The sequence below is a fragment of the Dendrobium catenatum genome, unplaced genomic scaffold, assembly GCF_001605985.2.
Source record: "Dendrobium catenatum unplaced genomic scaffold, ASM160598v2 fragScaff_scaffold_1375, whole genome shotgun sequence".
In the NCBI taxonomy this organism is placed as follows: Eukaryota; Viridiplantae; Streptophyta; class Magnoliopsida; order Asparagales; family Orchidaceae; genus Dendrobium; species Dendrobium catenatum.
This window is the reverse complement of record NW_021319837.1, coordinates 873,204-897,460: the sequence shown is the minus strand read 5'-3', so window position 1 is coordinate 897,460 and position 24,257 is coordinate 873,204. Positions and strand designations below refer to the sequence as shown.

Sequence of the window (24,257 nt, the reverse complement as noted above, 5' to 3'; positions counted from 1 at the left end):
TTTTGCCGTCAAATGGCACCACGAAATACCGGTTATGGCCAGCGCCGTTACGTTCCTTATTGGCATCAAATCCTTGAGATATGTATCAATAGGATATGATTGATAGGGCACAAAGCCCTCTGTTAGCTAAGGTGGATTCAAATTCGTCCCCTTTGACAAACATTCAACCCAGGTCTACAAGGTCCCCTTGGAAAAAGCAACCCATGGCTGCCGACAAGGATCCTTCTGTCAGGTTGGGTCGACTATCTCCTCTGACTAAGTAGAACAGGGACCACGATGGCTCGGGACGACGGAACCATGGGATCTTGATCGGGTCCATCATCCATTCCCCCACCATTCGCTTTAAGTAAAAGATGGTGAAATTTCTATTTTAAATATCAAAATTTTCAAACGTCTAAACTATTTCCAAATTCTCAAATTCCATACCCTTGCTGCTACTATATGCCAGATACCACGTGTTATATACGTACCTGATTAACGACTAGCCTTAATCGAAAGTTCTCTCTTGTTATCGGGAGAGGTAATTAACTATAGGGGCTTGCGCCTATAGGAAACCAGAACTCAGATCATAAAGTCCTCGCAAAATGAGGGCGAAATCTCTGGGTAGTGTCTTATCTACAAATCCATCCGCCTTCCAAAATTTACCCCGGAACTTATTCCGTTAAAACTCCCCTCGCCGAATAAAAAGCAAGAGAAGCGCGGCGGGGAGGCCGGGGCCGAATTTTCGGAGCCCACACTTGTATACCACAAATTGCTCTTGATGAGCTTGAGTCAACCGAACTAGGTAAAAGAAATTGATCTCATGGGTCAATCAAATTGGATCAGACCATTCAATAGCTGCATATGAGCTCATCTTAAATATAGAAAGCTTTTATACATATCTCATGTAATTAAAGAGATATAATTATATCTCTCTTTTTTAGCAAGATTTTATTAGGTTGTAATATGTCTTTGAGTTATTTACTTTTTAATGTAATTCTTATTATATAGCCTTGCCCTTACTCCCACCTATACATATGGGGTTAGAGGGTAAGCCTAAAAACACACAAAACAACTTGTCTCAACCTTTCTACTTTTGTGTAATGAAATCACCTAGTTTTTCTCCTATTCTTTCACTCTCTATTTCTTGTTCTCTACTTTTTGTAGCAATTTTGTAAGGTCTGAGTATCGCCCATGGACAAATTTGAATTAAATATCCTAAAAGGTGTGATAAGCTTGGAATTATGCAAAGGACCAGAAGCCAAGCTTTGTGAGTACAAAATAGATGACACTTTCTCTTAAGAGGTGAGAATTAATTTGGTGTTTACTCTCTCAAGAAGCAAAATCAAGTTCAAGCCAAGTGAAAGATGGGATTTAATCAAATTATACTAGGGGAACTTGATGTATACTCCAAGAACTCGATAGTTAGAACTTTACGCTTGGTTGACTCGATATCTAACAAATACTTATCAAATACTCAAGGAATTTAGTGCTTGATGAATTCAAATTTATGAATTGGTAAACTTGTTCCTCACTTAAAAGTTTCAATTTTTTTTTTAAAAATAATAAGAAAATAAAACTTACAATGAAGTGGATTCTAAAAATTCAAAAATCAACTTTCAAATTTAAGCTCGATCAACTTCAAACACAAGAGAGTTGACATATTGACACCCCATATCTACATTGGAAAAACTTTTTCCTATGTGAAACTTGGCTAGATGAGGAAAAAAGTAGACTAACTTAGGCTTTGGATCAATGTGATCTCGGCTTAGGCTCAAGTTTAAAAGTGATAAGAGTACTCACTAAATGTGAGTTGAAGCTCCCAAACACAAGATTCGTAGGAGAGCTAAGGCCCCTAGGTAGATGGACAGTTCACACTTATCATAGTCACCTTTTATACTTAATCTAAAGCATGAATTTCATTCTAAGGGAAAATAGATATATTCAATAAGTTTTAATAAATAATATCATACAACTTTCATGCATTTGATCGAATCTTTTATTATTTTTTAGAAAAAAAAATCAAGCCCTAGAACTTGGACATCCCTCCCTTTGTAGCAAGATCTGAATTGAGTTGTGAGAGAAGTCCATTCTAAGCAAAAAGTCTAGATGGCTACCTTTATGAAGATAAAAAGTCTTGTGAAAGTCGACGCCCGTCTTAGTTTTTGACTAAGTGAAAAGAAATGGAAGGCAAAAAGGTCAAGTAACATTTGAAAAATTCTTAAATTGGAAGCCATTAAAACATTCTTTATTCAGCTTGTTCTTAGATATCTTCTATTCAACATATTTTTTGGATATTAGTTTTGACAAATTATCTTTGATATGTGGGAAAAAGAATCAAAAGACCAAAATGGTCCCAAACTATATTAAAGGACCATTTTGATTCCTGAAGTCTTTAAAAATGAACCGAATAGATGTTGATCTCACGAGTCAATCAAATATGAATAGACCAATCAATGACAACATATGGGCTCACCTTAAATCTGGAAAGCTTTTATACACATCTCATGTAATTAAAGAGATATAATTACCATCTCTTTTTTTGACAAGATTTATTAGATTGTATTATGTCATTCATTTATTTACCTTTTAATGTCATTCTTGTAATATAATCATGCCTTTACTCTCACCTATAAATATAGGGTCAGAGGCCAAGCCTTAAAACCCACATAACAACTTATTTGTCTCAATTTCTTTATTTTCAAGCAATGACATCACAAAGATTTTGTCTTATTCTCTCCCTCTCTTTCTAGTTTTCTACTTTTTGTAATTAATCTTATGAGTATGGTCGGGTATCGCCCACTACAAAATTGGATTCAACAAAAATATTCCTTAAAAGCCCTAAATTTTCTTTCCCCTATTCTTTTTTAGTTTTTTTTTTTTACATTTGAAAGAAGATAAAGAATAAATGAAGGGTTATGACTCCTTGTTGAAGAGCTGGAAGCACAAGAAGAAAGAAAGGTAGGGAAGAGAAGATATACTTTTATCAAAATGAGCAGAAAGGAATTTCAAACAAGTGTTGGTTGTCCTATTTTATACTGCAATTGTTACAACTTTTTGTATTGGTATACAAAAACCATTTTACTCTGATTCTATTATAGATGATAAAATTAGTTTGCTTCAAGGGCTAAGATTTGTTATGCTGTTTGTATAGTGCGGTGGAGATTAGATTGAAGAAGTGGATGTTTTTGGAATGCACTTTTGGTTGTTGATTTTGCAGGTTATCACCTCCTCTCAAGTTGATGGTTGTTTCTTGGATCATCAACTTGTCTCTAATCTGCTTATTTGATTATGAGAGGATGTTTGATGTACAACTATCTCTTTGGATGGAATGCATTCATATGTAATGTGAGTCAATATATATATATATATATATATATATATATATATAATGAAAATTAAAGGCGGGCTTGTTTGCAAGTGTCATAGTAAAAATGTTGTCATAGTTTATGGGTGTTGGAGTATATGTGGATATTAGAAATTCCTTTAAGAGCCTACGAAGCTAGATTATGTTGGTGGCAGCCGTGGCTATAGCATGATATTTCGCTTTGTAAGAGGAGTTTTGGTGAAGATGTGGACATTTGATTATGAGAGCATGTTTGATGTACAACTATCCCTTTGGATGGAATGCATTCACATATAAAGGGAGTCGATTCATATATATATTTTATATGAGAATGAAAGGCGGGCTTGTTTGCAAGTGTCATGGTAAAAATGTTGTCATAGTTTAAAGGTGTTGGAGTATATGTGGATATTAGAAATTCTTTTAAGAGCCTAAGAAGCTAGATTATGTTGGTGGCAGTCGTGGCTAGAAAATGATATTTCGCTTTGGTGGATAATTTAACTACTATGAACTATTTCTTAATGCACCATGAGATGAGCATATGAGCAAGGTATGTACACCAACTTGTTGTAGATTTTTTGTCTGAGTACGAGTGATGAATCACTTGTCCTATGCTTTCCTTAGATAATTTATAGTTGTCTTGACAATGCCCTTTTAGTGTTATAAATACACAAATCATTTTTTTTGTTGAAAATAATTTTGACAGGAAAACAAAAGAATTGAAAAAAAATGCTTATGTTTTAAAGAAATGTAAGTATATGAAATTTATATTTGGAGACCTTAGCATTCATTAGCAATTTAATTTCATAAGATAAGCATGCACAAAACTAAAAGAACAAACCTAAAAAATTATACTATCAATTTTAATGTTTTAAATATATTTAATGGGCTGCTTGGAATATTTTATTGTGCATCATACCCTTACATTGAATGAAACTCTCATGTATTAATGGGTTGGGGTAGGCTTTAAAATTTGATTGAATTGACTTCGATATGGTGTTTATTACTTGGAGGACTACCAAATTAAATTTAGAATTTCCAACATAATATGTCGGTATCTTAGATTTCTTTATCATTGGTTCCTACCAAAATAAAGGAATTAACAACAAAGGAAAATCAAATGTTATCACTTGATTTTGAGATACCTTGATAAAGTTGCAGTTCTTCTCCTCTTGAAGTAGAAGTATAAGTGTTTTAGTGGAAGAAAATCTTATTGAAAGTAGTTCTCAAGATAGAACTATTACTTGTGGTGTTGGTGATGTCTTTTTAGATTGTTGAGTTTTTCTCTATGATGGCAAAACTTAAGTTTTGGACTTTTTCTCTCTTGAATACCAAATGAGGGTGTTTTGGCTATTAGTTTTCAAGGTTGGTAAAGTTGGTGGAAGGTACTGTTAGAAGCTTTAAGTGACACTGTTTAATAGTTTAAAATTTCTAAATTTTTTTTTTTTGGCTAAGACTCTCTTGCAATGGATGATTATTTTTTTAATGGAAAAGAGTAAGGACCTCTATATCGAAGATTTGGATGTTAGTTCATTAATAAAGGTGATTTAATGTCAATTGTGAAGTTTATGAGTTTTTAACAATAAGAGTTAAGGTATTGTAGAAAGGATATAAATAAATTTTTATGAGGGTTGAAATGAATTATGACTTTGGAAGAATTTGGAGTCTTAGGAAAATAGGTTTTGAGAGGGGAAATATTTGTCGGGGTTTATGAACTTTAATTATGATTGATTCTCAATCAAACCAAAAATTGACAACACAATTTTATTGTGTAGCACACAAGTTTTGCAAGAGATGATTTTTTTTTATTGAAGCAGTGAGAATATAAATAGTACATGAACTGTTTTAGAAAAGGAGATAAACACATCAAAATTCTATCCACAAAATTCCTCCAAATATGAATAATTCATTAAAATATTTGATTGCCATTGGGAGTCCTAAATTTAGGCTAACTGGTGAGCTTCAAAGGTTGGTAGAGTTGGTGGAAGGTATGGTTAGAAGCTTAAGTGTTTACTATTTTAAAGTTTCTGGAAAATTTTTTTGGCTAAGACTTTCTTGCAATGGATGATTTTTTTAATGGAAAAGAGATTAGGACATCTATAACAAATATTTGGATTTTAGTTATTAATAAAGGTGATTTAATGTCAATTGGATATTCGGATGTGAAGTTATGAATTTTTATGTAGATTGGTGACAATAAGAGTTAAGGTATTGTAGAAAGGATATAAATAAATATTTATGAGGGTTGAAATGATTTAAGACTTTTGGAAGAATTTGGAGTTTTAGGACAATAAGTTTTGACAGGGGGAGATATTTGTCCGGGTTTATAAACTTTAATTATGATTGATTCCCAATCAAACCAAAAATTGATAGCACAATTATACTGTGTTGCACAGAAGTTTTGCAAGAGATCAAAATTTTTTTTAATTGAGCCAATGAGAACATAAATAGTATATGAAGTGTTGCCGAAAAGGAGATAAATACGTCGAAGTTCCATCCACAAAATTCCTCCAAATATGAATAATTCATTAAAATATTTGATTGCCATTTGGAATCCTAAATTTAGGCTAACTGGTGAGCTTCCAAGAAGAGTTTAAAATTTAAAGCCCTCCAAATCTTATATGGTCCGGCCTTATATATATATATATATACTAGTAATTTTCATTGTAATAGTCCTTTGCAATTGATCTAATGAGGGTCTCCCTACTAGGCCATCATTACATTTATTTACATTTTATTGAATTTTAATCAAGCTCAACTTCTAATTGAGCATGCTAAATGGGGGTAGGTTGAGGTGTTTGACTCATATTAATGGCTTATTATTTAAGATTGTGTTAAATTCAAGTTAAACAGTGCACAACCAAAAGAAGATCAATAGTTATTGCTATCATGTATTTTTAGTACTGGTTCAAAGCTTATGTCTTGGTTTTATTCTGTAATAAATATGTAATCAAATCCTACTTTATTAGGAGGATTGTTAGCATGCAGACTTGACTTATATGGAGGATCCATTATGATTTCTTTCAATTTTGATTGCTTGCTGCTTATTTTCTTTAGTCGTAAAATTTCTTTTATAAATGGTTATTTTCTTTAGTCGTAAAATTTCTTTTATGCTTGTAAGGTTTCATACATTCTACTGAAATAAAAAATAAATTTTTAAGCAGGCAAGCTTCTCTCCCACTCTCCATTTTTCTGGTCCCTCTTAGTCTGATTTCTCCTTCCACTTTATTAAGGAACAATCAAGATTTAAACACTTACCCACATAATTTTGTACCTAGTTAAATGATCCTTTATTTCATTGTGAGTGTATGATTACAAATGCTACGAAAAAAATTGCCATGATGAAGATATGCACCACAATGAACTAGTGTCATGGCATCCATTGAGTTCAGAAAGCTATACATTTTCAGCTTTAAATTTCTTGGTTGCATGCTTTCATGATGCTTCTTCTTATGCTATCTATCAGGCCTCGCTTAAGCTTTCATTCTCAGCAGACCTTAAACTCTAGCCTTAACCTGAACTGAGACCTTCCCAATATTAAGACCAAAAAGCCTGTGAACCTCACTCCAGTAGTGGCTGAACCAGTAATTTTTCTTCATAGGAGCAAACGTTGACTATTTTAAGAATACCATCAACTTTTTTTGATGTATATATTGAAAACTCTTAAATCTAAAATTTTGGTGGGATGCAAATTAAATATTTTTGTGAAAATTATATTAATGAAAGCAAAATCATATATCTGAGGACATTAAAATTTTAGGAAGGCATGTGCCCCCTGATGGCCCTCTTAAATCACCTATCACTAATTGACCTCTTGCTGTTTTGTTTTACGGCTGAAATTTAATGCTAAAATAGCTGAATTTAATATTTCTGGCCTCTATGTTGCTGTTGTGAGTTCAGTCTTACTGCTACTATTTTCCTGTCTTGACAATCGTTATGATGACTTGCTTGCACCTATTTTATGCATCTGAAATATTGCCCCAAGTATAAATATCCAACTTTTAACACCTAAGAAACCTCCCTAATAGCTTTTTCCATATGGAACGAATCTCCATCAAACTCCTAAATCTCCCCATATTCTTCCTTTTTTCTTCAGAAACATTCATTACATAATATCTATCAAAATCCTTCTACACATCACTTTTCATAAATATTTCCTCTTTATTTAGAAGTATTTGTTTGCTAAATTACTTTGTTTCCTTAATAGCTTTGATCAAATCTTTATAAATTAGATAAATCTTGGCCTTCCAAATCCATTTTTTCAAAAATTTCAATAACATACTATATCATAGGTTTGCTAAAATTACCCTAATCCAATCCTTTCTAAAACATAAAATGATATCATTCTAAAATTTTAAATTCATACTCATAAGAGATGAAGAAATGCATCCTTTATTCCCAATATTCTGTCCTACTTCTCCACCCAAATCTTTTCAAAATCATAACATTCAAATCTTTTCTATACTTAGCTAATTATATCTTACCTATATAATCCATATCTTACTTTGTTAAACCAACCCAAACCTTAAACCAACTTAAACTTAGTTATAATCCAAGCCCACCCTAGACCAACTCAAATCATAAGGGGGCAAAAAAAAAAAATAAAAAGAAGAATAAGTATTGATGATCTCTTTGCTCCTAGTTCTTGTTACCTTGCTCAAATGGGTACTTATTCTCCATGTACTAGGAAAGATACTACTGAATGAGAGTCTGCATTGGGTAAAAAACTTTTGATTATACCTTGTATATACGAAGTTTTCCATCAAACTCCTTGTACAATAAAATGGCCAACATTCCAATAGAAGTCATAATCATCTTTTTTTGTTAGCTTTTGGATTTAATTGTCTACATTCGGACGTTTCTCAATTGGAACTTTTTGCTATTCACTCTTTGGGCTGGTTTATACAAGATTGGATGTTTCAATATAAAGGGATCATCATTAAAGGGAATAACTTGTGATCAAATTTCTTCAAGATTCTATGAGGAAGATGGATGCTGTTAAAAGTTGCAAGTGGATGGAGGAGATTTCTTTTTTGGATGATTTCAACAATGTTACTTTTAAATTTGTTTATAAGGATTGTAATAAGTTAGCTGATTTATGTGCTAACTTTGCTCTTTCTAGTAGCTTCTTTTGGGATGATATTGGTAATAATAATATTCCTCATTTCTTTCTTAAATGGTTAAAGGAGGAATATGATTGTATTTCTTTTCTTTATTAGCTTGTATTAGGTTTCTTTGTTTTATTGCAATTTGCATCTTTCAAAAAAAAAAAAAAAAAAAAAAAAAAATATCCCTACTAAAAAAAAAAAAAAAACATAATCATCCTAGCTATAAAACAATCCAACCAACAGAATTGTTTGCAATGCAACAAAAATGATTTTCTAGCAAATCGTTGACTTAATTACATCTTCATTATAGTAAATGGCCAGGGTTTGTGGACTATCATAGTATCAAAGTGTGCAAAAGTCTTGGTATGGTAGAGTTCAGCTCATATGCGTGTGCCAATTTATTGTGTTAGTCCATTTCATGGGATCCAATTAAATTAAGATTTGCCACTTAATTCAATTTATTTAAAAGATAATTTCTTATTGATTTAGGGGTTGTTTGGTTGTATTACTTTGGCTAAAAATGGAATGCAGTGTAAAATGAATAATTTGGAGTTATTTGGATGAATGTATATAAATGTTTTTTCTTATTTGGTTAGAAATAATGAATGTAAAGTTCTAAATGGTGACGGTCGGCAGTGGCGGCGGAGGGTGGTGGTCAATGGGCGACAGTGGCTGCGGAGGAGGTCAGCAACTGGCTGTAGTGGTGGCAGTGGCGGCGGGCGTTGGAGGGCTATGGCTGGCAGTCAAGCAAGTTTGTGGTGTAAACGGTTTCACTCAAAATCAAAGGAGTTTATTTTGCACTCAAAATGAGCTACTTCACTTTACATTAAATTTACTTTACATTTCTTTGCATTATTTTGTATTCCAATCAAACACCAAAATTTGTAAAACCCTTGCATTTAAAATATTTTACACCCTAAAGTAAATCCAACTAAACAACCCTTAAGAGAATATTAAGGTAACATGTCTAAGGTTAATTGCATTCCTTGAATAATTATATGAGGTTTTGACTTTCATTATTGGATGAACCTTTATCTAATAATGGTATTGGAGCTATAATGATTAAAGGCTAAGTCTAAAAACTTACAGGGCTTAAACCGACCCGTCCCGGATGCTCGATCTAACGAGGCGGGTACGAAAAGTCGGACGATAGTACATTTCCATCAATATAATAATAATTCATCATCAAAAACTTTTCTATAAACTGAAGAGCCACTGAACACAAAAATTTAATTTACCTGTTATCATTTGCACGGCGTCTTCTGTAAATATATTCTTCTCTTTCTGCCATTTCTTTTCTTAGGAATTTCCTGAAACATTTAAACTCGTGGTTTGAGTTTACTAAGTAAACTCAGTGGGAAATTATTTGAACAATTAAAATAAATGTTCTTATTTACAATACTCTTATAATCTTCAACATGCAATTAATCATTCATTGTATTTTTTCCATTTATTTCGATAATTTATACATATTTGATCATTTTGCTTTAAAACATTTAAAGCTATCTTGATTATTTCCTTTTCCCGTTTAATTCATACAGGAGCACCATCTCAATGTACTCAAAAGTACAACATTTTCCATTTTTTTCCTTTTCCATTTCCATTACCTTTTCCTTTTCCTTTTTACGTGCACGAGTACGGCGTCCTCAGCCAGTACCATAAGGGGGTGAACTCCTGAAATATTCATATATATCATTTTCCTTTCTTTTACATTTACCATATCATTTCTATTCAATTTTATATGTCATTTCTTTTCAATATTTCTTTAGTACATACATGTATTTTCTTTTCATTATTCAATTCATTTGTTTCTTATTAGAATAATACTTACAATCATTAGGTATTTAATATTTCAACTCTTCATATGTAGTAGTCTTTAAGATAAAACTTTGAAAGTAATATTATAATGCAGACTATTTTATCGTACTAAAAGAAAATGCTAAATTTTGAATTTCATAATCATAATTATCCACTTTGAACTTTTCAGGCCTTCGGCGTAGGATACAGCCTCGAACCTCTCTCCAAATCTCTAATATCAATCAATAAAGTTTTCATTAACTTGTTTTGTCAAAATAAAACTCAAGAATAGTTTTATAATAGAAATTACTTACAATGGGATTTCCAAAATTTCCCAAAATCTTTCTTCCTCTTCCAAAACTCTCTCTCCTTGATTTCAATTCCTTCTTTTCCTTCAAGGAATAATGTTTGCTTTAGAAGAATTAAAAGAAGGGGATTTATACAAAATTTTGGGAAGAAAAATACCACAAACTTCTTCCTTCTTTCTCTTCGGCCGTTCCGCTCGTTTGTTGCAAATTCTCCCAAAATAACACTCCTTTAATGATAGAAATAAAAAGGAATGATCAATTCTTATCCTCTAACGCGATCGACTGCTAAAAATGGCGAAAGAAAAACTCGAAATCCCTCCTTCGCACGTTCGGTCGTCCGCCCGCTCTCTGTTCGTCTTTCCGTTCGCGAATAGCGATCCTTTCTGGGTCGCGATTATCTCCCTTCCTTTTAAAAATTTCGTCATCGAAATTAAACAAGTATAATTAAACATACCTTAGTTAAAAAGATGAGGATATTGACTTCTCATTTCAGCTTCTCGTTCCCAGGTGGCATCTTTTACCATACCATAGCTATCAATGGCGCAAAATAGCGTGCGCCATGGCGCACGGCGCGGCGCACCTACAACGCCATGTTCATGGCGAGGCGCATGTGTTTAAAATAGCGCGCGCTATTTGCGCCACATGTGAGCCATGGCGCATTGCGCACGGCGCAAAAATAGCGCGCCAAATTGTTTTTAAATTTTGGTATACTTATGAATATTTTTTATACCGCTTGGTACCGCTAGTTACATGCTCTGTACCGCTCGGTACAGCTCGGTACAACTAGGTACACGCTCGGTACCGCTAGGTACATGTTCGGTACCGCTAGGTACACGCTCGGTATCGCTAAGTACATGCATGATACCGCTCGGTACATGCTTTGTACAGCTCGGTACAGCTCAGTACAACTAGGTACACGCTCGGTATTGCTAAGTACATGCATGATACCGCTCGGTACCGCTATGTAAATGCTCGGTACCGCTAGTTACATGCTTTGTACAGCTCGGTACAGCTCGGTACAACTAGGTACATGCTCGGTACCGCTCCCTAATTTCCATACAAACGAACTTCAAAATTTCTATTACAAATAAATTTTGTTCTGCCAGGGGGCAGCGGGGGCAGCGCCCCCTTGGACCCCCGGCAGCCCCCATATTATGTTTCTTGGATAATATTATATTTCTTTTATCTAAATTTGTTTTCTTTTAGGTGATCATAAAATGTCAGATTCAGTTCTTATAGGATTATGAAGTAGCGATACCAAGGGTGATGAAGAGGATTATGAAGTAGGAGATAATGTTGAAGAAGATAATAAAGCTTTTTTAACATTTGCTGATGATGATGATTCCCAAGAAGAGTAGATTAAATTCTTATTTGATCTTTTAGAAAAAAAGATTGTAGTATTTGAATTATGAGATATTTGAATGTTACTTAGTCGAACTTATATATGTTATGATTGTCTTTTTTTATTATGATAGCTTGTCTTTCATTTTTAATAATATTTCATATTCATGCTTATTATTTTATAATTTTTATATAGCTTGCGCCATGTTCAAAATAGCGCGCGCCGCGCCGTGCGCTATGCGCCATGGCTCCAAATAGACCTTCGCGCCATGGTGCGCCATTCGCTCTTAACAGGTATGTACCATACTATGAGTAGATTTAGCCTCATATTATCTCTAGTCTAAGAAGACACTCAGCTAATAGTGTGCAATTAAGAGAAGTAGAAAATGTAATAAAAAATGCTTGATTCTGTTGAGGTTAAATTCAGCCAATGTGGTATGGCTATGTTTAATGAGAAATTCTATTTAAGGGGGTATAACTAGACTATTAGATTAAGTAAAATTAAATGTCAATCAAGCTTATGCTTACTGATGCTACAAAATAGGGGTAGACTCGAATGGTCCTTAGAAATAGTTTTAATATAGGTTTTGTGCTATTAGTGCCATTTGGATATATAAAGGAGCTGACTAACCTAGAATGTTGTGAGAGTCAGTCTAAAAGATGTAGTCCTCTATTGATTAGCTTACCGACAATGACGAACTAATCAATGTGCTTAGGCTAAGCGGGCTACTTATGGTTGTAATAGGTCAACTTAATATCCAAATTCCTGTAATCAATTTAAATACATTTTAGAATGTTAAGGATATTTTAAAAATTATTTAATATTTTCATAATTATCAATATTAAGCTGAATTTTATGAAAAGTATTAAATATATCAAAAGGCTGACTTTGAAAAACATAAATTATGCTAGAATTAATTAAATTAATTGAATTTTGCATCTTTATAATTTAAAGAAGAGGCTTTTAATTGAAAAAAAAAATGCGCATCATGTAATGCCTTTGAACAATGTTTATGACATTTTGGTTACATGATAATGCATATGAAATGAACTGTTTTAACTTTTAAGTATTTTAATTTTCTCTAATTATTTAATTTTTTTTTGTAATTATTATAGAAACTATAATAATTTATGAAAACATTAAACAAATTGGAAAAAAATCCAAAAGTCCGCCACGATGTTTAACGTCAAAAACATTATGAAATTTATTTAACCTATTTTCTAAAATTTTGAGATTAAGATTTTTAAATTGAAAATTTAGATATTGGCATCAATGATTTGAAAAAAATCATATGGATCCATTCAATGACATAATATGACATGCTTAACTATCTCTTAATTTTTTAAAGGTATTTTATCTATTTTGTATATTTAATTAATTCAAATAAATAATATTTTAATTATTAAAAATAGGAAAATATTTAAACTAGTCACAACAAATTAATTTTTGCTTAAAATAGTAGAATATGCTTCTGGGATATATTCCATGACAAAATGTCCATCAGAATAAAATGGTTATTTTGTGAATAGTGATTTTCTCCTTTTAAAAATGTACATATTCTGCAATTGATCAAACCAATTATCAGTAAAAATTAGAAATGAGTATCTTAACTTAAAAGAACACCCCTTTATTTTTTTTGGAATTTTTGGGATTTATTAGATAGGCCTGAAAAACAAAAAAATAACTTAAATCGATATTTTGCGTTAGTGAGACATATCAAATGATCTCTAAAATTCTCAAAAAAATTTAGGGAGGCTTTTAATTGTGCATAGAACAATCTCTAATTTTTTCAGACATTTTTGATGAAAATTCCAATCACTAGATTTTTTTACAGTAAAAATAATCTCTTTGAAAATCATAACTTAAATGAAATAATTTATCTAGCCTTGAAAAAAATAATGAGTCTTATTAGGGTCTAATTGACCTGTCATTTGATTTTAAGTAATTTTTTGATGTCATTAATTATAATAAATGATTAAAATAGGGAATAAATACATTTTTTTAATTAGAAATTAGGAAAATGTCATGCCAATTTCTTTTTTTAAAATCTACATAGTTTGATGCACTTTCGGTTAAAAGTTCATTTCATTTAACTAAGAAACTAAAACATAAAAAAACATTGCATTTAGTAATAAACCTATAGAATATTCCTAAGGAAATGTTCTATTCTTTGCCTTGTGCATGCAACCAAAAGTAGGTGCACAGGCCTATTTGCGGGTCAGCAACCCGAATGCCAACTAGCAATGATTTCTCCCATTTTACTCTACCAACTTGGGCAATTTTAGTGGTTTTGGATTGAGGGGAGTGAGGGCTTCATCCTAAGGGTTTAGTTCATCCAATTGAGACCCATGCCAGCTACCCTATCCAATTCTTCAAAGGAGATTAGGAAGAATGTCTCATCTGTGCGAGCCTTGAGACCTCAAAGGTTTGGATGCCTCGCTGTTTATGAGGCAAGCAAAAGAAACCCCTTTTTCATTTTAGGTCGAGAGTTTTGGTTTGTTGGGTTAAATAATCTCATGTTATGGGCATAGGTATAAAACTATTAGTGGAGGTCAGAGCTTGCTAGCAGCAACTAGAGGTAGTTAGACATCTTGAAAACTTTTGCACATGTATAGAAAAAGAGTGGTGAGATTCTCGTTTTCTTTTGATTCTTTATATAACAAAGGAACCAAAGACACATGTTGCGCCATTTCAATAAATTGGCCTTTTTAAAGTGGTCATATTAGGTTGGGCCCAACTAGACATTTTCCCTTGCATTCTCATCTAGAATTACTTTCAATGGTTAAAATTGATATGGTCATTTGGCTTGCTTAATCTTGCATAGAAGTGGGATCCTCCTTTATTGGAGACTTCTACTTTTTGCAATTTGGCCTTAAAAGAGTCAAGTGGATTGAGGAAATAAATATATATTCATGCATGTCGTCTCAGGTGTTCTATATGTGCTTAACAGGTTTTAGCAGAAGAACTTGAACTGGACGGAACCTAGCTATGAAGAATCGGTTATGAGTGGTCACCTCCTCTCCCAGAAGTACTCATCAGTTGAAGGCTTAGGCTTATCTCGCCAGATGACTCGAGAAGGCCACCCTTAGTAGAAATTTTAATGATTTGTACAGGTCCCTCTAGGCTTTAGAGGATTGGCCTCCTTAGGAATGACCTCCCTCAAGCAACACACTTACTCATGAGTCAGCAAGTTACTAATGGAGGGCTCTGTTCCAACCATTTGGAAGGCACGCCTTCAAGAACAATAGCATGCTTTTATGTACTCGGTCAACCATATGCTTATAATCATTGTAGCTTAAGATGACTCGCCCCTCACACTTAAAACGGCTTAAGGACTATGTCTGAGTGGTTGCTAAGGTGACAACAACACTCGGTGCCGTAGGTTCATCCAACATGGTCTACTTGGAGGTGTTGCTTTCATCCACTCGCACATAAACACCTTTCCAAAAGAGTTTGCCCTGCAACCAATAGCTGAGCTTGAAGAGAAGAATCACACAAAGTACCTATCAGTTCGTGACACATGTCATGAACAATCTATACTAGATTATATTTAGAATTATATATTTTTATTCTTATTGGTGTAGCCTTTCCTATGACCCACCCTCTTATCACTATAAATGAAAAGTGAAGAGACACATTGTTGATCTTTTTGTAGTCTTATTGATCTATTTGAGCATTTTTTTAGCATTTCAAGTTTTTGTCTCTTGGGATTGCATGCTAGTAAGATTGAGTAACATCCTTGAATAAATTTGCATCATATAGGAATTAATTGTTTTCGTAAGGCATTAAAATAAATTTTTATTAAAACAAAGGCACAAAAGATTGAACTTGTCATTACAAATAATGGTAAGCTGTCTCGCAATTGAAGAATCAATTCCAACGTTGTTGAAATTGAAAAAAAAAGGCAATGATTCAATGAGATTAAAAGAAACAACTCATGAATTTTACTTGAGACCACAAGCTAAGAACTATTGCCATATAAGAGAAAAATGATAGGAAGTGCTTGTATTCACAAGCAACCTATCCAAAATCGGCGAACCAACAGCAGCCAAATGGCTGTCCACAGCAGGAAAACAGCAGATTTCTGCTGTTTACAGCAGGAAAACAGCACTTGTCCGGGAAAATACGAGAGAAAACTCAAGAAAAGACTTGTATTCATGAATAAAAGAGCAAGATACAATTGATCCTCAATTCGAGAGGAGGATCGATCTCTCCCAAATCTCTAGACGCCGCTAGAGCCCAAAGAAATCCTAAATCTACGAGATCTCAAATTTCAGCCAAATTCAAGATGATCAAACCCTAGGAAAATCTACTATTTAATGCATACAATTCAAAAGGAATTCCCTAAACAATCCCTGCAATCAATTTGCCTCCTAAACTTCCTAAATTTTCCTTCCCAAAACCGTTCCGCAAGGCGTGCGTCACGCGCGGCTTCCGCCCAGGCGGAAGCAATCTCCGCCGTTTCGCGATGTTCGCTCGTGAACCGGTCCCGCCTGGACCGGTCTAACAAAAAATCACTTGGAAAAATTCCTTAATGTATCCTTATGTTTTTTCTCTTAAAACAATTGAACTCAATGTTTGCATATTAAAACAATTGAATTATTTCCTTTGGTTTGTGTGCTTGATATTTTTAGCAATATTTATTTTTTTTCTAGGATATTATTGGCTTGACGACAATGATTTCATGAGCCTTTTTTTTGTTTTTTTAACCTTATTTCAGTGGCTAATGCGGAGGCAGGCTCACATGCATCGTGCTCAACATGGGATTCCTATTTCTGAATATGGGGTGAGATTTCATAAATTACTTTTAATTTGGCCTTTTTTCGGTTTTTGTAGAAATTCCAGCATTCTATTATATAAATGCTAGCTGAGCTTGTTATTATGCAAATTGGGTGCTATTATGGAATTGTTATGGAGTAGAAATAGACGTATCATATAAGTAGATTATTAATTATGTTATTCTACCAAATATGAAACAAATAATGTTAAACACAAATCATATTTCATGATTAATATTCATGATTCAAATGCCTTCTGAATTTTCCAATGAGTACTTTTGTGTCTACCTATAATATGAGAGGAAGCACCTGCATTTATTAACTATGCCATTAATATGATGGAAGAAAGGGTGTAACGCAATAGTGGTTGTCATGTAGTGGATCCCGCCAGCTTCAACACTCCACTAATCATCTTCCTTGAGTTGATGTATGAAAAATGCAATGAAAGGGGTAAAAGGTTATAAGGCTTTACGGGTTTTGGTAAGAAAATGAATAAACAATAGTCTTGCTTAACTTGAAGAAATAGTGAATGAGAGGGCTAATGGAACATTTGTTGCAAAGTAGCTGATTCTGCTAGCTTAAAACATCTCTACCAAGCATCTTCTTTGATTTGAGATTTTGAAAATTTTAATAAGAGGTGTAAAAGGTTAAAAAGCATGAGTTTTAGTTAGACAACATAGAAGACAGTTTAATAGATTGCTGTGAGATACATAAAAATTTAGAGAGAGAGAAAGAGAGAGAGAGAGTGGGAGATTTGGAAGGATGAATAATGACTTCTAGAGACATGATAGAGGGAATTAACAATGATAATTATAGGAGTTAGAGATGACATGTGAAGACATGAAAAAAGTTTGTTGTTACTTGTTATATGGCAAGAAGCAGTTGAATCTAAACTTCAAGCCATATCAATGGAGATGGTTGCACCATATCCACAGAAAGGGACAATATGAAATTATTAAAGAGATGTCTAAGATTATAAAAGCAATTGATCATAGGCATCCTGAAAAAATAGTAACATATAATGAGGAAGCGCTAAAAGGCGTTTCTTAGGTTGGATCGATTATGAAGGGATATGCAAATATTTCACAACAATACTAATGAGGATGAATGTTTTGCTTGCGATGAGAGCAGTGAGAAAATACATTATTGTTGGAGAATTTTGTCATCCTCAATAGATTGCATATTTTGTGATCGAGCACGACATAAGAAAGATGATATATTTTTTCGTATGATAAATATTATTACCTTATGGACTCAATAACAAAATTTTCAATTTTAATTTTTAACAGAGATTTTTTCCCATTCAATATTTGGTTGAATGAGATTTATTTTATTATGGGGTACGGATGCCCCACAAGGGTTTGCTTCTATGATTAATTACATCACAAGCATTTGATACTTGAGAAAACTCTTGATTAAATTGAAGATTTCCTTTGTTTTGAAAATCATCAAAAAATTGTTTAAAGTTTTGATTTTAAAATCCATGAAATTCTTGTTAAAGAATTTTGGTCTTTAATAATTTCAAAGAAAGAGGGATCAATTCTGATTAGATTTTTTAGAATGAGAGCCAATGGGAGGAAGAGTAGGAGTACTTGATTATGAGGGGAACTTAGAGGTAATTAAAATTATCATATGTTGAGCTTTGCATTTTATAATATATTTTTTATTTAAGTTAATTTTAATTTAGAATGTTGGGGCTTATAATCCAACCACACATGTTGGAGGAAATGCCTGGAAGGCGAGGGCTTATGAGGTGATTGAAATCAACCACTACCTCGGACACTAGAACTAAAGTGAGGTCTACAAAGAGATAGTGCTTCGAACTAAGTCTAATGAAGTGCAAGAGGCTTACAAATTACACCTCACTTGACATATAACAAGCCTGACCTCTAGATTTATTGCCCTACCTGAAAATGTTTATCAGCTAACCCATATAGGTGCTTTTTTAAAACCATGACATCCGGTCTCAATGCTTTCAAAGAGTAGGGAGATTATTTTTATTTAGAAAGTAGAGCTTACAACTTGACTTTTAGGCCAAGATGCCTGACCATGTATGGTATGCAGAATGCTGACTCACACAGATGCGGATTTTTTTTGTTATCCGATCCTTAAGTGAAGTCTTCTTTACATGAGACTTATTAGACTATGCATGATCAATTTAAATATTGGAAAACTTGGTTCCTTGAAGGGAGTTATGCATTTTTTTTTAATTAAAAATTATGAAGCCTAGATTAATTTTAGATTACTTAGCATTTTAATGCGTAGAAAAATTAGTTTTGTCCTAAAAGCCTTCCGCATTAACATGTCCTAGCCACCCCCATGCAAAAGCAAAGAAGAAACCTAAAAAACATGAATTTTCTATTCATAATCAGGTAAACATATCAAAACATGCTTATATATAAATAAAACAAAATGAATATAAATTAAAGAGTTCAAGTTATTACAATCAAATTTGACAACTGAGTTGTTTGTCATTATGCAACCTAGTCAAATATTTATTTACAAACTCTTACATGTGGGGGCCTTCAAACTTTGGCTTTTGAATGGATCTTGGGTTTTACCTTCAATGGGTACATCCTATTGACCCACCTCCTTTAATTGAACCCGACAAGTTTAACATACAACTTAAAATCTAATCAAATACATTTAGAAAATGAAAAGACTCAAAGCTGCAAAACAGTTGGTTAGAAAGCAGTTTATATAATAAACATGTCACATCCATAATTTACTTAGCACTTAAAGTGTCAAACACCTGTTTTTAACCTATTAGCCACACCTCGTAGGAGATTTAAGCAGCACCTATTATACAAGCATTTTTATTTATGATTTATTGTGTCCCCCTTTTGGACATGGCCATCTGAAAAAAAAACATGTATATATTTCTACACTATTCACTTAAGGTCATGTGTCCACGATGCAGACAATTCAAATGCAATCACAGCAAAGCATCAAACACATGAGCAAAAAAAAAAAAAAATCCTAATCCTAATATGCCTAGGGGGTTGTGCATCTAAGTGTGTGTGGTTGTGTGGCATGTTACACTATGAAACGATTTTTTTATTTTATTTTGGAATGAAGATGTTTAATCTTTATCCAATGATCGTTTCACTCTAAGTTGCTTGTGACTTAAAGATTTTATTTGGTTTTTAAATGCTTCATATTTAGGAGGGTTATGAAGAATCCTTAAGGAAACCACTGCTTGCTTTTAGGCAAACTTATTACTTATGAGTCCTAAGATACAATGATGCAACTATTCCACCTTTTGGGGTGGAATAATTGATCGTTGTTGTATCAAAGGAAATTAGGTGATTTTTAAGGACTTAAGAGTTCTCTTAGTATTTGTATAAGAGAGAAGCGTCTACCTAATAGGAAAACGTAGACATGCCTAAGGGTTATAGTTAGGTCTTTCTGAAATTCGCCAAATAGAGTAGAATGAATTTTAACAAATAAAATACTCTTAAGGGACATCTAAAGGTGTTGCATTTTAAATGTCATGAGATGAGGATTAAATGCTAAATAAAAGAATAGAGTTTTGATCTAAGAAAGATGTCCAATATGTAGTTTTTAGGCTAGATTTGGAGGATTCTCCTTTAGCTTTAGAGCTAAGAAGAGGAAAATTTACTACAATTTAGAGGTTGGAGGAAATTAGATGAAACCTCTAGCTTTGAGGCTAAGGAAATGGGTGTTACTTTTATCTTCAAAGCTAAAGAAAAAGAGAGAAGATGCCCAACATATAGCTTCTATGCCAAATGTTGGAGATTTCTCCTTAGCTTTGGAGCTAAGAATAGGGGAAATCTTCTACAACTGATAGGTTGGAGGAGAAGGAGAGAAAACCCATAGCTTTTTTTAGGCTAAGGTTGTAAATCTTTCAGAGCTTTTGGAGTCCTAAAAGGATAAATTACCCATAGTTTTGGAACTACAAGTCAAGATGCATTCATTGAATTTTTCATTTAATGATGCACGATCATCTACTTTGGATTAAGTAGATGTGGAAGGGTGAGATGTTAATGTAGATTACAAATCACAAGGGATTTTCCTTGAATTTTTGATATATTCAAAGAGAGATTCTCATTTACCCAATATAGGCTAGGAGGATGAAGGGATTTCCTATAACTTTTGGGTTCTAGAAAGAGGGATATCTCTACAATTTTGTTATGTAGAGGAATGAGAGAAAAACATACAACTTTTAAGGGTTGCAAGTTGGAGGAGTTTCTTTGAGTATTTGAAGTTCAAAGAAAGGCTACTCATTCATCCAATTTGGGTTGAGTGGATGAGAAGATGTTCTACAATTTTGGTTTGTAGAAGGTGGGAGAAGAGGACACAACTTATGGGTTGCGAATTGAAGATGCTCTTTAAACATTTGGTGTTCAAAGAGGGTGTGTCCATCAGCTAAGTGAATGGAGGTAATTATAGTTTGAATCCTATGTTTTGGAAGGATTATTCATTGGATTTATGCTCCAATGAATAAGGCAAAAGAAACTTGAAATTTGGTTCCAAGTTCAAATGATTCATGCAATGATGTATTTGAAGCTTATTAGATGCTTCAAAACAACATGCATGAGGAGGATATTTGTTGTTTTTGTGTTCCAACAAGACATGTGAGAGAACTTAAAATTTTCTTATAAGTTTCAACGTTTGTGTAATGATATTTCTTGGAGCTTAGGTGAAGCTCTGAATATCATGCAGAAGAGAGGAGGAATATTCATTTGTTGATTTTGTGTCTCAACAAATAAGGGGGAAATTTAGGATTTAGCTGTAAGCTCCAAAACCTTCGTACAATGATATTCTTAATATTTTGGGAAACTTTGATCATCATGCATGAAGGGGATAAATGAATGATTGTTGACTTTGTGCATCAACAAATATGAGATTGAGATGATTGTTTATTGATTTTGTGTTTCAACAAACAACAAAGGATGAATGACTTTGAATTTGTTTCTAAGCTTCAAGGAATCATGTAAAACAACATTTGGAACTTTGAAGAGGCTCTAAAAGTCATGCATGAAAGAATAGATAGGTGGATGTTTGTTGATTTTGTATCAACAAACAATGGGTGGATTGATTGATCATGCAATGAAACATTTGGAGCTTTGAGATGCTCCAAATTGTTCATGTATGAAAGGGAGGAACTCCCATGAAGGAACTCCTAGTATACACTAGGATTAATGCAATCTAACACTTGGAGTTTTGAGGAAACTACAAACATCATGCATGAAAGAGGGTTGTTCATTTCCTAATTTTATGTCTTAACAAATGAAAGAGTAAACCTAGGATTTGGCCCTAAGTTTAGGAGCTAATAGTGTATTGTTATGAGGATTTTGGGAAAATCTACAACATCATACTCGAAGAAGGTTGATGACAACTCTTGGGGCAATCTAAATGTAATAACCGGTTTGGCTTGGCCGGTTCAACCGAACCGGCCAGCCTTCTATTATTAGCCGCGACCCAACAGAGGGTCGCTACAGATCATTCACGCGAAACAGAGAGGGCGGCGATGGCTTCGTGCGTAAGAACAAGGTAGTTTTTTCTTTTCTCCGATTTTAGCAAGTGATTATCTTCGAGGGTAAGAAATAGTAATTCCTTTTCATTCTTATAGTTATCAGAGTGTTATTTTGGGAGAGATTGATGAACGAGAGAAACGGTCGAGAGAAAGAAGGAAAAAGGTTTGTAGAATTTTCTTCCAGATTTTTTTTGTATAAATTTCTTTCGTTTACTTCGTTTAAAGTGAACAATATATTTCTTAAAGGTAGAGGAAGAGAATTGAAGCAAAGAGAGAGAATTTTGGAAGAGGAAGAAGGATTTTTGGGAGATTTGGAAAATCCCATTGTAAGAAATTTCTATCATGAAACGATTCTTGAGTTTTATTTGATAAAGCAAATTCATGAAAACTTCATTTCTTGATGATAGAGATTTGGAGAGAGGTTCGAGGTAACACCCTTCGTCGAAGGCCTGAAAAGTTCAAAGTGGGTAATTATAATTATGAAATTCAAATTGTTGCATTATTCTTCTGCTTTCAAAGTTTTAATTAAAGACTATAATATACGAAATGTTGAAAGATTTACTGCCTAAGTAGTTGTAATTATTATTCCAATAAGAAATAAATGAATTGAATAACATATGAATGAAAAGAAAATACCGTATGTATTAAAGAAATATTGAAAAGAAACGACATATGAAATAGAATAGAAATGTTATGGTAAATGTAAAAGAAAGGAAAAAGGATATATATGAATAATTCAGGAGTTCACCCCCTTATGGTACTGGCTGGGGACGTCGTACTCGTGCACGAAAAAGGAAAAGGAAAGGCTATGGAAAAGGAAAAGGCTATGGAAATGGAAAAGGCTATGGAAATGGAAAAGGTAATCAAATGAAAAAGGTTGTACCTTAGGGTACTTTGAGACGGTGCTCCTGTGCAAAGCAATTGGAAAGAAAAGAAATATGAATGAAACATTAAAGTTATAAAATGTTTTAAATTGTTTGGAAAGAAATTATCTAGAGATGTAAATTATTGAAAAGAACGAATTAATATTAAGAAATAACACGATGCCTATTAAAGAATAATAATAATGATTATTAAATAGTTACCCACTGAGTTTACTTAGTAAACTCAAACCACAAGTTTAAATGTTTCATGTAATTCCAAAGAAAAGAAATGGCTGAAAGAGAAGAACATGTTTATAGAAGGCGACGTGCAAATGACAACAGGTAATTTTTCTTTTGTGTTTAGTGGCTCTTTAGTACAAATGAAGTAGTATTGTTTAAGAAATTTTATCGTCCGACTTTCGTACCCGCCTCATTAGATCGTGCATCCGGGCCGGGTCGTGAAACTAAAACTAATGTAATACAACAATTGGAGCCTTGAGGATGCGCCAACTGTCATGCAAGAGGGACATGGACATGAGGGAGAGAACTCACTATTCCTCTACGAATGTTTGGATTCATCTGGAGAAGGGAAAGGTTGATTTCCTAATGCTTTGGGGAGATTTCTAAACTAATTTTGTTATGATTAAGAAATTTGGAGGCTTAGTTATCCTAGAGAGAGATATAGGAAACATGATTTGGACTCATGTTAAGGTAGGAAAATATGTCTAAGGCTTTAGGAAAAACTCTAATCAATTTAGTTATCCTAGTGAGAACATCCATGACTAAAGCAAAAAGATATAGGCTTAAAATTGATCATTGATGTAATCCAACTGAAATAGAAAAATACTTGGTCAAACCACCTTGTGTTTGAACACAAGTAACACCTTCTGCATAAATATCCTTAACGACTTGAATATAAGCATTATTAACCCCTTTCTTATGTAAAACTCTCCATAACACTTATCTTGGAACTTTATCATCTGTTTTCTCTAAATCAATAAAAATCATATGTAGATTCTCCTTATTCTCTCTATACTTCTCCATTAAACCTCTCAATAAATGTGTAACTTCCATAATAAACCTACTTGGCATGAATCCAAATTAATTTTGAGAAACATTAGTGTCACGTTGGAACCTATGATCCAGAACTCTCTTCCATAGTTTTAAAGCATGGCACATTAACTTAATTCCTATATAATTTGCAGAATCTTGCGCATCACCTTTATTTTTAAAAATAGG

General features: G+C 33.3%; 1 protein-coding gene across 2 annotated transcripts in view; it reads left to right on the top strand.

Moving 5' to 3' along the window:
- LOC110109070 (E3 ubiquitin-protein ligase SIS3) overlaps positions 1 to 24,257 on the top strand; it is a gene marked incomplete at its 5' end in the record, with an annotated part of 42,666 nt that overhangs the window by 4,457 nt on the left and 13,952 nt on the right. The window contains 1 exon segment of one of the 2 annotated variants that reach the window (XM_020839967.2): positions 16,598 to 16,663. Within the exon segment in view, the coding sequence (XP_020695626.1) occupies positions 16,598 to 16,663 (66 nt within the window). 2 annotated transcript variants of the gene reach the window in all.